The 13,011-nt window shown below is 39.8% G+C and overlaps 1 protein-coding gene across 1 annotated transcript; it reads right to left on the reverse strand.

Moving 5' to 3' along the window:
- Positions 1-291: 291 nt before the first annotated feature.
- LOC139959029 (uncharacterized) lies at positions 292-11,700 on the reverse strand. Its single transcript, XM_071956557.1, has 16 exons — positions 11,425-11,700; positions 10,751-10,929; positions 10,057-10,183; positions 9,578-9,785; positions 7,256-7,354; positions 6,439-6,584; positions 5,836-6,026; positions 5,307-5,456; positions 4,756-4,894; positions 4,215-4,373; positions 3,317-3,482; positions 2,294-2,486; positions 1,877-2,011; positions 1,294-1,404; positions 881-1,093; positions 292-483 (listed from the first exon to the last, which is right to left on the reverse strand). The coding sequence occupies exons 1-16, from the start codon at positions 11,582-11,584 to the stop codon at positions 307-309; spliced, it is 2,553 nt and encodes an 850-aa protein (XP_071812658.1). The 5' UTR covers positions 11,585-11,700; the 3' UTR covers positions 292-306.
- Positions 11,701-13,011: the final 1,311 nt, after the last annotated feature.

The following is a 13,011-nucleotide window of genomic DNA, read 5'->3' on the forward strand; positions in this document are numbered from 1 at the left end:
AGAATTGGTGAAGAGTGCCCCCATATAATGTTCCAATTTGTTGTCTGCTACATCGATGCTGTGTCCATCTTCATGAGATGGCAAACGCCTAAGGGGAAAAAAAATCGACTTATTTATAGAAATATTCTGTGGGATTTTATAGGCTGTATATAAACATAACCATAGAAAAAACAATGTTGATACATGACATCAAAACAATAGAAAAAGTAACAAAGAAGTTCTGCTTGTATTATGTATTTATTGTGCACCTACTTTTTGTACACAGATTCTCATTTTGTTTTAAATTGACAGAAACAATTCAGCTTATCACAAGAAATATCGAATAGAAGAAAGTAGCACAATGAGAGCTAACATTGAATTTAAATATTGCCTAGCTGCTGCCGAGGGATTCTTGTGTAAGATTCCGTCTGTCGGTTTCATCTCGGAATCTTCCTTCTCGTTAAGAACTGGTCTTTCAGTTGGCTCTTTAAGTTCGTATTCAAACTAAATAACGATAAAAGGATAGTTATGTATAGTGTTTTATAGAAGTTTAAATGCTATTTGACTATGAAGCAATAGGCATAGGAAATGGGGGACAGGGGAGGGGGTAGGAGGAGACGCATGGACAGGAGTACATTTATGACCACTCTCGTTCAACTAGGAATGTAGTCCATGGTTGGATCCTTTTGTTAATGCAAAAGGACGGCTACAGTAGGTAATTAAATTATCAATCATTTTCATGTTACTTTATAACCTCATAATAAGTTTAAATTTTCTAGTCTTTTCTCGAAATTTTAAAGTGAAAATAGCCCAAATTTCAATGAAACAGTACAGATTATTTTTCTACTAAACAAAACCCATGGAAACGCCCATTCATGCAGTCGGGACAGAATAATCTTACCTCAACTTGTGGTACAATGCAATCCAACATATCTGCAGAGTAAATGTAGCCTTTCAGACAAATACAATCCAGCTCTTTGGGGTCATGCAGTGCTGTCTTGGGGCATCCTTTATCCAGTATTAGTGCTGTAGCCATCTGAGGTTGTGTTGATTCAGATTGTAAATCTCTTCGAACGATATCCCTTCTCTTGCGTTCAGATTCCCTCTCCACCAGCTGTTATAGCGGAAAATAATTATTTATAGCGTATTGAGTTAAGAGCAATTGCTTTTTCACTTTCAATGGATCTCCCTTGTTCCAACCTCTCCCCGCACACAGCCTATCCACCACACATTGCACCATTACGTCCCAAGGCCAACGACCCCCGCACTATTCTTATTGCCAAGAAACTGCAGTATTTGAGGGGCGGTGCTCACCTTAAAGACGGTTGATATCGTGTACTCTCGGGTTTGTCCAGACAGCGCCTTGTTGATGAATCTAATTCTGTATATTTCATCATCGTGTACGTAGCTTTGCTCCGACAGTACCTTATGAGTAGGAAAAAAATCATAAATATAATTTCAATAAGTTATTCTAAGGAAGCAAACAGGTGGGGCGAGTGTAAGGCTTCCTACGAAGTAAATGATCGACTGCATGACTTACAGTAACAAATGGCAGAGCATTGTTTGCTCAAAAATCATGTTCATATGAGTTGCGAGTGGAACCAATCATTAGTGCATGCGGTGTGTAAAGCACCCATATACCTGTGAGGAACGATTTTCTGCCATTGGGTTAAAAATCCCCTCCAAATAACAATGGAAAAAGTCGAAAATGCTTAGCTTTTTCGAGGGTGGAGGGGGGTATTTTTTTGGGGGGGGATAATATGCCTATCAGGAAAATATCGCAAGTATTGTCCAGCAATGATCCATCCAGGCTAGATCATTGTTGAGGTACATCCATGTCCCTAACTGACCCCGGGGCTGTAGCCCCACCTTACCCCTCTCTTCGGCCTAGTCATACCTGTGGTGAACTTGTGATGTCATAATTTCTTAGAATGGAACCCTCGACCTCTCCGTTCCTTGGTGTCATCTGGTAGTAGAAGTCATCAGCTATGTAAGCAGCGTAACGATCATCCACCGGAGCCGAGAGGCAACCCTGTATAGAATGATGTTACCATGTGTATATTAAATGCTGAATATGTCCTGCACACAATATAAGGAGGCTTATATATGTAAGATAAACATACATGTAACGAAATTGAAGGTGCCAGGATAGTTAGAAATGTTTCAGCCATCAGTGGGGGCCCTTTAGAATTTACATAGTGAAAACTTCTACCAATATGGCTTTTGTTAATTTGACCACCGTAACCGTTCATGGGCCTAAGCCTCTACATGTAATTATTGACTTCAATTTGCTTATTTGTGAAGAACTACTCACATCCGGGTCCTCATTGTAGTCTTCCCCTACGCAGACCATGAAGAGGGTCAGCTCCAACTGTAAGCTGCTCCGCAGAAATTCCGGGAAGAAAGCTATTTCAATGGTAACTTCCTCTAGATGAGATACACCAGGTTTGTATCCTCCGACCAGGTTGATTGCATTATTTCGGCCATACACCTGCTTCACAACCAACCTGGAAACCAAATTAATCTTGAATGTTTATAAGGAAACTAAACCCCTTCGCTGAAGCCCCTATATCCCCATCGTACAAGCTAAGCTTTTGAGCTACACTGTCATTGCATCTATACCAGTACTATAAATACCGCATGTTCCGTCTATAGAAGAGGAAATAACCAAAGTACTAAATGCAAGTTGGCAGTGCGACTGATGGGCCCAAAATACTATACGAATGTGGATGCTCTAGCGGCATACATTGCTTCTAACTCAGCTGTGAGACAACCCTAATACTATACGACGCTGTGGCGGCATACATTGCTTCTAACTCCGCTGTGAGACAACCCTAATATTATACGAATGTCGACAGTGTTTCTTTTACAAAGTGGCTATTCTTACGACTATTCGTAAGAATAATTTCCGATTACGCATGCGCAGTTGCTATTTTTATGACAGGAGTACTATTTTTACGACCAGGAGTAACAATAATTTCCGGTTAGGGTTAGGGTCAGGATTGGGGTTTAGGGTTAAAGTTAGGGTTACCCCTACTACATGCGCAGTTGCTTTATTTACTTTACTGCGCTTGAATTCGCCTTTGTCGTAAGAATAGTTTTTAAATAATTCTTACGACTAGTTGTAAGAATAGCCACGGCCTTTCTTTTACCATGAAAAGCAGATGTTATGTACGATTACCATGAAATGTAATTGGTAGGTATAGTTTAGAGCGTTGACTACAGATATGTAAAGCCGCTATATTGGTGTTTGTGCGAAAGGGCGATATGGAGAACGATTTTTCATTTCAGTATTCTAAAAAACGCAAGCTTTTACTCTTTTTTTTTAAAATTTTACCTTGGACTATCTCGTTCTGCATCGATGAGTTGCACTGTGCTCTGAAGAGTAATCTCGTGCGATATGATAGCGTCTGGTACCTCTAGTAGTTCACATGTATCCACACTGCTTGATGACATTGTTAAGTTTGAACACTTGTAGGTTTCATATTTAAATTGAAAGTTACCTGCAAGGCAAGATGAGACAGAAGAGTATACTGCTTTGTTTTTTTTCATGAAGTCAGGGGACATTGTTGACTCCCCTATTCTTCAACCCCCCCCCCCTCCATATCTTGACAGTACTTACTTTGCACGATGAAAGGGAGGGACAGGGGCGTAGCCAGGAATTTGACAAGGGATGGGCAAAGTTTGTTGGCAAACTATCTTAGCGTAGCGCCACCATTAGTTGGCGCGAAGTGTACAAGAAAATTTTGGCCGATCGCTGGAAATTGCACTTCCCAGGCATTTTTTATATCATACAAAAAAAATATGCTCAAGGGGGGGGGGCGGTCACCCCTTCGTCCCCTCCCCTGGTTACGCGCCTGTGACGGGATGGCATTTTGAGGATCTCCGAGTGTTTTAGTTGGTCAAAACACCTCATCGAGAAAACAAATATTTTGTTCAAGATCAAAACGAAATGCCAAAAAACGTGAGGTCTGAAAACTGGAAATCTCACTATTCATCACTGCATTTGCATTTCAAGTTATGAAACTATTCAATTGTATTAGGTTGCCTTTATTTGTGAGCAAATGAGCATTCCTATGGACACTGCTAATCCGAGGACAGTACATAGGTAGGCTATGAAACAAAACCAGATTTTTTTTAAAGGCTGGATGCCGTCACTAATGGAATTGCCGGTGATATTTCAGTAATACTTTCTCAGAAAGTATGTAAAATTTAATTCCTTTCAAATTCTTTACCAGTTGCATCGATTGGTCTGTCGTTTGTTACACTGGCTTCATCAACATTTAGTACCAGAGTGAAGTACCACTGTTGAGTACACTGTCCACGGTACTCGGTAAAGTCGCATTGGGGTGTATGGTTTACGTCTAGATCAACCAACGCTTCTATGGTCTCATCTGAATAAGGATAAAAATACGACCCATATATATGAAATGCCATATACGATAGCCATGGGATTAACGGTGTCTGTACAGTGGCACAAAAAATATGGTAGCTAATGCGAGAAAAGACAAACTCCCAATTAGCATAACAGGCGGGTCACAATTATATTGATTTTGGTCACAAACTCGCCGGTTTTCTTTAAGAGGGGAGGTGCGGTTAAAGGGAAGGGAAAGTTTCAGCATGCAATGAAAAGCTCAGGTCCGGAGAAACATTTGTCGGTGCTGGATTCACAGGTGTAGAATTCCATTGTCTTCCGCAAGGGGTTTTGTTTTCATAAGTAGGCTAGATTTCGTCCCTTAACAATAGCAGTTAAAATGTCAAACACTCATTTTTTACCTGGGCAACCTAACAGTTCCAGACGCAACGATGGTTGGTTGTTAAATGTCAAAGGGAAAATACGTAAAACCTGAGCCTTCACTGGGTTAGAGAAATAGTTGACTACCTGAGTCGATGAATCGAAGTTACCACTGAACGTCTGAAAGTAAGAAAATGAATTATGGTATTTATTGCAGCTTTTCCAACAGTAACATCTCGTACGAGAACGTGTGTCATATAGCTTTCACTTAGTGTCAAGTTAACTTCAAATCATAAATAAAGTGGGGAAATCTGTATCCCCTGTATAGCCTCTATATGTGAATCGAAGTTTTGCTAAAGTATGGCCAGAGCATCCAAGAATATTCCTAACATTGATAAAAAAAAGAGTCCTTGGAAATGTTGCACAATTTAAGATTTTTTGTTTTGACATTCTAACATTGCACAGTGACTGATGAAAACTATGGATAGAAGGGAAAAAATACCTATCTGATTTCTTATTTTCATATATGAGGACAATACAACATAAAAAGGGTTCGATTTGAAGAGAAAAGTATATAAAAAATTGTACAAACTTCGTTATCACCATCATGGTTTGTGACTAGTTTCCAAGGTTCACCTGGATTGCTGTAGGCAACTTGGAAAGTCTTCACCCACTGCTGAAAGCCTAGATTTCTCCCTTGCGTGATCACGCCTGATATGGGGATGGGTGCAAGAAGATCGATCTGTGGAACGAGAAAAAAATAAAGGTCTGTAGTTTTTCCAACAGACAAACATTTACAGGCCTTGTCAATAAGAATAAAAGTCCTCAAGGGAGAGGACTCACTTAATACACTGCTTAACGGTTGGCTTATATGACAGATCTTGTGAAAAACTCCCGCTACAGCTTAGAATTTTTTTGTCCCGTTTGGGAAATTAAATACGTGCTATCTCCGATTGTTTATCTTAGCTGTTTTGCAAGGTTTAGCAAGGTTTATGACTATAATACCATGTGGCTGATTTCGTATCTACTTTAGTTCGGATTATGCGTGCATTGTATGGTGACAGGTATAAAAGAGTTAAGTAAATAATAAAGGGCAGTTACTGAAACCCATTGGCTTATACCTGTATGTATGGATTAAGATCACCAGAGTCTGGAATCCATGCTCCACCACTATCACTCTCCTGTTCAGTATTTAAGCGACCATTTTGAGGAGCATATAATGCCGTACCAGGCGAGGAAGCGAAGGAAGAAGAGGCACTAAGTTGAGAATCCAAAATATTACCATTTTCCATGCCAAGGGCTGTATTACAACCTTTATATTTGTAAAGAAAAGAGGAAATAAAATAACCTTTGTTACTGAACCAAAAGTGAAGAAAGGTGAACAAATTTTCAGATCGATGGGAGGTGGTAGTAAGGGGGGTGGCCCTTAAGTCGTGGTGGACACTCCCATGTAGTGGTCATGGCACCACAGGAAAAAAGACTGTAGACGGCAGAGTGAGGCTATAAATTAGTTTTCAGCCTTGATTTGTAAGGTTTATACACAAGGTTGCGCTCTAAATAAGGGAGTGCCAGTTGAAAGTGTAGTGGGACCAACTCTCCTTGGATCTGCGCGCTTGATCGAATAGCATAACGCCTTGGGCTGATCGAATAGAATAACGCCTTCGAAATGTTGTAAACATGTACGCCAATAGATGGCGCTGTTTACAATAATACATATAACTTACCTCTTGATGGTAGTAGCTTGATGTGGCTGATAGTATTCCTGCTGTTTGCTGATGTATATACTAACGAACCATATTTATAAACAGAAATGAGTTCACCGTCAGAATCTGTGATGGTCTTGAATGCCATCTCTACTTCCGCTCTGGAGCTGTAAAGTGAAATTAAATTGCTTAACTATAATATCATGTAACCAGAGATCCAATCTGATATGACGTCACAGGACGCACTAGCGTAGAGATGAGATTGGAGAAAGTGAGGTAGTACAGTCTTTTGAGCTAAGGACAAATGGGTCAATGGTCCTATAAGCTTGCGTCATGCATAAGGCACTAGGAATACAATGCTCTAACCACAATATCCTGTACTTCAGCAAAGATCTTGCAGTGTGGCTAGTGTATAATTGTTGTACTCCAGCCATGGCAGCCGATCACATGTTAAGTGTCATTGTACTTCAGCCACAGAAACTTACTATTCCGTCACCCTTTGCAATTTTTGTAATTCACAACTAGGCCTATTTGAGGATAAGAAGAGCCTTGCTATGATGAATGAAGTTCGTCCAATCCAGATGTAGTGCTTACAGCTAGTTACCCTAAAACGTATCTGGTTTGGATGTGGGTAACAGAGGAATGAAGTAATTCCATACCACGTAGGCCAATATAAAGGTATACATTTCAAAATCACAAAAACAAGTTCTCATCGTGTATGGTTTATTGGAATCCAATAGTTGAAAAGGTAAAGTACCAGACAACCCATACGAACGAATTAAATTGGTGATATTTGCCAAATTTACAACAAAGAAAATAAGGCGGGAAAATACACTACCGGTCGATATCATTGTCGGGGTCGTCTTCCAAATAAACAGTCTTTACGATAGCATACTGAAAGATTGGTCTCAATCTCTCGGTAGAACTAATTAAAAACCTGTAAAATACAAAACAAATAGAATAAGTCATAACTAGGGTCGTACGGTTATTCAGTGGCGTAGGAAGGTACTTTTGAGTGGGGGGGGGGCTGAAGACTGATGGCTGGCCTGGGGGAGGGGTCTAAGGAAAAAATTGGAAATTTTTTGCATTTCCAGGTGGCCTCAGATGCAATTTGGTGCAATATAGCACACTTCAACCCACCCACTCCATTTTGTATTGATTTTGCATTTTCACCTGGCCTTAGATGCAATTTGGTGCTCCAAATGAGATTTTTTTCTCATTTGTAAATGAAAAAGGGGTTTTCTGACTTGCGAAGCGGGGGGCGGAATGATACTTCCGCCCCTCCATATTTTTCACTGGGGGCTGGCGCCCCCGGTTCCTACGCCCTTGGTAATTCATTAAGAGCAGCTTGATTACGTTAGGTTGTCACGCTTCTCGATATCAGGGGCGTATCCAGGGGGGCGCAACAGGCGCGCGCCCCCCCTATTGGCCGTCACCAAAAAAAAAAAAAAGTTTAGCAAAAAAAAAAAAAAAAAAAAAAAATTGATGACGACCTTTATGTGAGATGTCGGTGATCGCTCAACCCCCCCCCCCCCTCCCGTATGCTTTATTTTTTGTTTGCCAAAAAAAGGTTCTGGCGAAGTTCGGCGGCATAATAGTTTTAGAAACATAGATGGTAATTGTGTTTGTATTATCACTATAAACACTAAATGACATGCCAGCCATACTAAATTGTGCATTTTGTGTCCATATTTACTGGAAATGTTGCTTATTATTAAGGTCGAAAAATGGATCACATATGGCCATGGGCGGCGATCCTGGGTGGAGGGGGGATATATCCCCCCATGAAAATGGGTGGAGGGGATGTAATGCACCATATCCCCCCCCCACCAAATGCCAGGGATAAGAATATTTTCATGCCTACATTTATGCATCTTCGTTAATGTACGGCTCTTTTTTAGCTTCATTTCTCGCCTACCATAAACGCAGTGCGATCTTTTCAAATAAAGCGTCTTTATAAAGCAAAAATAGTTGACTGTAGGCTTCATTGGCCCTATAACAACAAAATGTATTATTGCGCCCACGGTATTGATATAGTACATATATGCACCCTCATAGTATTCATATAGGCCCTATAGTAGGCCTACACACGTACATGTTCCCTCGAACAGCTGAGAATCTCATGTAACCAGGGTAATGCTTAATACACGTTTCACCTGGATGCCCTAGCAATCGGTACCTAGGAATGTAACTATGTGTAATTGTGTATTGCATGTGTATAGGCCTATAATAGCCTGCATGAGGCCATTTTCTTCATCGAATAATATAACAGAGCTCTCGAACATTCTAACGTTGCGCCTGAAACAAGATTGACAGGGGCAATTTTCCCAAAATAACACCCGAAATTAAAAAAAAAAGTATTTTGGATCCTGATTATGAGATATTTCGGACATGACATCCCTATTTTAAAGTTGGGTATATGCCGCTTGGAAACCTCGGGAAGTGCCGTTTCCGGCCATCTAGAGGGTTTGTTAATCCCAAAATTTTCTTGTACGCTTCGCGCCAACTCATGGTGGCGCTTAGATATAGTCACGCTTAGATAGTCAACAAGGTCATATCCCCCCCCCCCCACTCGGAAGTACGGATCGCCGCCCATGCATATGACACCATTTTGCATTTCAGCCCTTCTTTGAAAGCAAAAATTGTACACCCCTCCCCTTAGACCCATCCCCCAGGACGGCGATCATTCATGCCTGGCGCCCCCCCTATTGGAAAATCCTGGATACGCCCCTGGATATGTACCTACAGCCTACGGAGCATAGCCTATAACTCGAGATTATGATGATATCCTGCTGTGATGTTTTCTTTAACGAATCATTTAGGTCAGTTGATGAGTAATTTGAGGAGTATGTTCAACAAAATATGATCAATTCCTGTTCCCATAATATTATATTAAATTCAAAATTTCAACTTTTCAATGACAGTTCTAAACGTGTTGCGACATTTGTTTCGAACAGTCTTTGTCTTTAACCTCGGTTGAAATATAGATCAACATCTCATTAATTGAAAATGTATGTATGTGTGTGTGTGTTGGTGGGGTGGGGTTAGTGACAGGAGTGGGGAAGCGCCTGTATAGAAACAATAGTGCAGATCAGGTCAATTAGGTTGGCTGGCAAAATATGTAAAAAAGAGAGATCTATAGTAGGCCATCTTTCCTTACCTAGATAAAGCTAAACGGAGGAGTCGCCAGTAGAGGACAGCATAACTCTCTACGTAAGATGGGAGAATGTAACCTCGGTCTGGATATTTTGGTCTTACGTTGGTTAAATAAAGCGTAGTGTTAAATTCAATGGATTCTTCGTAAACATTCCTGACCCAAACAGACTCGTTATTGGTATTCTGGCAGGCGAAGAGCTCATCGATGTTACCTAAGAATAGTTTAAAAAAAAAATACAAAGAAATTAAAGGCATTGAAGACTCGCCCCAAACCGCGTGCCGCGCTCTGAAAAAAAGTTCTTTTCCGTTGCTTGCAAGTAAAGTTCTCTTCTTGTCGCTACAAAATGCAGACAGTAATGAAACGTGATACCTTGTTATCTTTTATCTAGACCGGAGATGTCCATCGCTGCTATCTTCAGGGCGCCATTATAAATCATCACTGTGTAAAAATTTTTAAAGTAAAATATTGGTTGCTGCACTTACCATTGAAGATAAACTTATCCACTCTCATGTTCGTATCCGGATCGAATCCACTTCCCTTGATGAATGAAGTGTATAGATCCTTCACTCCAGGGGGTTGTGGTTCAAAGCTATCCATGTAAAATCCGTCCTGAAACATTCAAACGTGATATAGCTATTATAAGGTCTGAATATTCATTATATGCAAATTAGAAAAACAATTTAGGAGTTAAAACCGTTCAGGAAAATTTCAAACCGTCATGCCTTTCCTGCAATTGCTCTACGAAATGTAATATATACCGTCATTTCAGGCGGAAGGTGGAGCGAGAGGTGTTAGGGGTGGGGGGGGGGGGGTGGGGGAGGGTTGGAAGGGCTAGACAAACCTTAGCGATAATATTCTCTATAACCGTTAAATTCAATGCGGTGTCATTAGGGATGTGCATATGTTTGAGTGAGACTGGGATCAAGATTTATGAATATGTATGTCTTAAGATTATAAATATGCATGTTCTTAAGATTATAGGATTTTCCACAAACGATGGCGTCAATAATCATTCCAATTTTACGACAAACAGACGTTCCGCTTACAAACTTAAAATATATTTCCCAGTGTTTTTTCTTCACTTTCCGGTAAGTTTTTAAATTAATGAACTGCTACCATGAATATGTAAACAATTCTGCAGAATGATAACACATACATCTTGTACACGTTACTTACGCTATATGTTGCGTCATTAAATATGTTGGAACATGAACCAGTATTGTCCGCTTTGAGACCACCGGCATTGTCCGCCACAACTGCCATAGTACCGTCCAAATCATATCTCTGGAAATCTAACACCCATAGCTCCTCTTCATCCACTGTGTTCTCAGTCTCAACATTCAGTACAACGACACCTGAAAATTTCAAAATAAAGGTCCAAGTGATACACGTTAAGATTGGTTTGAAGTGCATAGCAGATGGGAAGAACGGCGGGGTGGGTGGTGGGGGAGGAGATTAATATTTCGGGTATTTTGGTAGGGACATGCATCCCTTTTCCCGAGGGAGCTAGAAAATAAACATTGACAACGCACTTAAGTAAACCAAAGGTACAAAGTTTAAACGTTTAGCACGCTTTGGGCGGGGCATTCTTATTTTTACCAATATTTTGCTACATACATATCACTTTTTTAGTAGTTATTTCGAAAACCACACATGTTTTGCAAGTTTGATCCCGCTCTACACCGAGTAACGATTTATTCGCGCCGGCTTCACTTGTAGTTGTATGTTTGATTTGAGACACGGCGGTGCACCGGCGAGGAAGGCGGTGCAACACATACGTGCTGAGCTTTGTTAGCGCGGTACTGACAATCCATTCTCCACATTATTGGAAACGCAAAAGATGGAAATACCTTCTGTAATGTCAAATTCCCGAACTGTTGCTTGTCCCATATCGTCAAACAAATCATCCTGACCGTAGGCCAAAGGTTTCCCAAAGTAAGCTTCGATTGGGGAAGTATAATATGAGATACATTGTACCAAAAGAAAAGTTAACAAAACGGAAAAATCCATCACGGACAAGCAACGACAGCACTCGAGAATTGCGGACAACAGAAAACCTAGACGAACTGAAAAGAAAACAGATGAAACGTACACCTATAGACTAATAATGCCAGTGAAGAAATGGTAAGATGCGCTTTTTATATGCATGCTTTAAACTATTTGAGTTTGGAAGTCTTTATTTCTGTTAATAGGTAGTCTTAATTATATAAATCTTTACAAGAATTTTGATTTAAAAAAAAAAGTTGCGTCAGGTATTTCGTTTAATTTGCATATTATTTCATTGCTTATTATATATGTGTGTCACTTATTATGTATATGTTTAAGAAGATTAAAATTAAAATAAGTCTATAAAAGTATAACTTTGAGATTTGGTTACCCTTGTGTGATAGTGGTACAATCTTTATTACGTAATAGAAACTTATCTGCCACTCAACAGGTGAAATATATCTTATTGTCTATTTACTACAGTATGTATGGCATGCTCCCATTTTCATTCATTCATTCTATCTGAGTGTAGTATTACATAACAAACTATGTGTGCCATCACCCCTTTAACATAAATCACCCTTTCCCTACGAATTGAGTTTCAATAGTCTGCCACGTATAATCCAGCTATACACTACACCCTCGGCCGTTTGGTAAGATCATGTGTATGGTATATGTTCCCTTTCGAGGGGAACGGTGATACACACCCGACGATGATCACACAGTCACAGTCTCGATGCAAGGGGACCGGGTTGAAAGTGGATCAGTCGTTCGGCTGTTTGGTTTTCGTGCCCAAGTTCTTTCCTGGGTGACTTTTCTAAAAAAAGTATTCTCGTTGAGACCTGAGAGGGGTATAAGTTGTTTAGTTTTCATGCCTGCTTCTAACTTGGGTGACTTTTCTTAAAAAGTACCTTTTGTAAAGGGACTCACGTAACATCGTCATGATCATACAATTATAGTCTCGATGTAAGGAGACTGGAATTGAGAGCGGCTTAAGTTACCGATTAACCAATTAAAGATATCTTGAACTGATTTAGAGAATCATTAATTCATTGAAATATATCTCTAATACATCAGACTTCAAATATGTATTTGACCTATCTAGAGAAATCATAAATTTTGTTCAAACCATCTATGATTATTTTATAATATCTGTAATTATTTAGAGATATCTTTAATTATTTCGATAAGACTTTAAATTAATTGTGGATAACTGAAGTCAAATTAAATTAAATATATCTGTAGTAAATTGAAGATATCTTTCAATATTTAAAGATATCTGAGGGTGACTTTAGGCATACTTTTTGTTTTGTTATGCCATAGTCCAAGAAAGATGATAAAGAGAATTCAATGTCAATCATGATTCTATAGAGGTGTTCCAGGTGTTCATGATAACGCTTCAGGATACGCTAATTCTCTTGTAAACGCAGTTTAAGGATTATGACGTCGGC

This window comes from Apostichopus japonicus, chromosome 3 (assembly GCF_037975245.1).
Source record: "Apostichopus japonicus isolate 1M-3 chromosome 3, ASM3797524v1, whole genome shotgun sequence".
Classification (NCBI taxonomy): domain Eukaryota; kingdom Metazoa; phylum Echinodermata; class Holothuroidea; order Aspidochirotida; family Stichopodidae; genus Apostichopus; species Apostichopus japonicus.

Excerpts from the sequence above, each read along its gene's own strand:
- LOC139959029 (XM_071956557.1), bottom strand. The coding sequence starts at position 11,584 with ATGGATTTTTCCGTTTTGTTAACTTTTCTTTTGGTACAATGTATCTCA. Across the intron at positions 6,027-6,438 it reads CAAGCTACTACCATCAAGAG|GTTGTAATACAGCCCTTGGC; the intron begins GTAAGTTATATG and ends ACAAATATAAAG. Across the intron at positions 1,094-1,293 it reads CGATATCAACCGTCTTTAAG|CTGGTGGAGAGGGAATCTGA; the intron begins GTGAGCACCGCC and ends CCGCTATAACAG.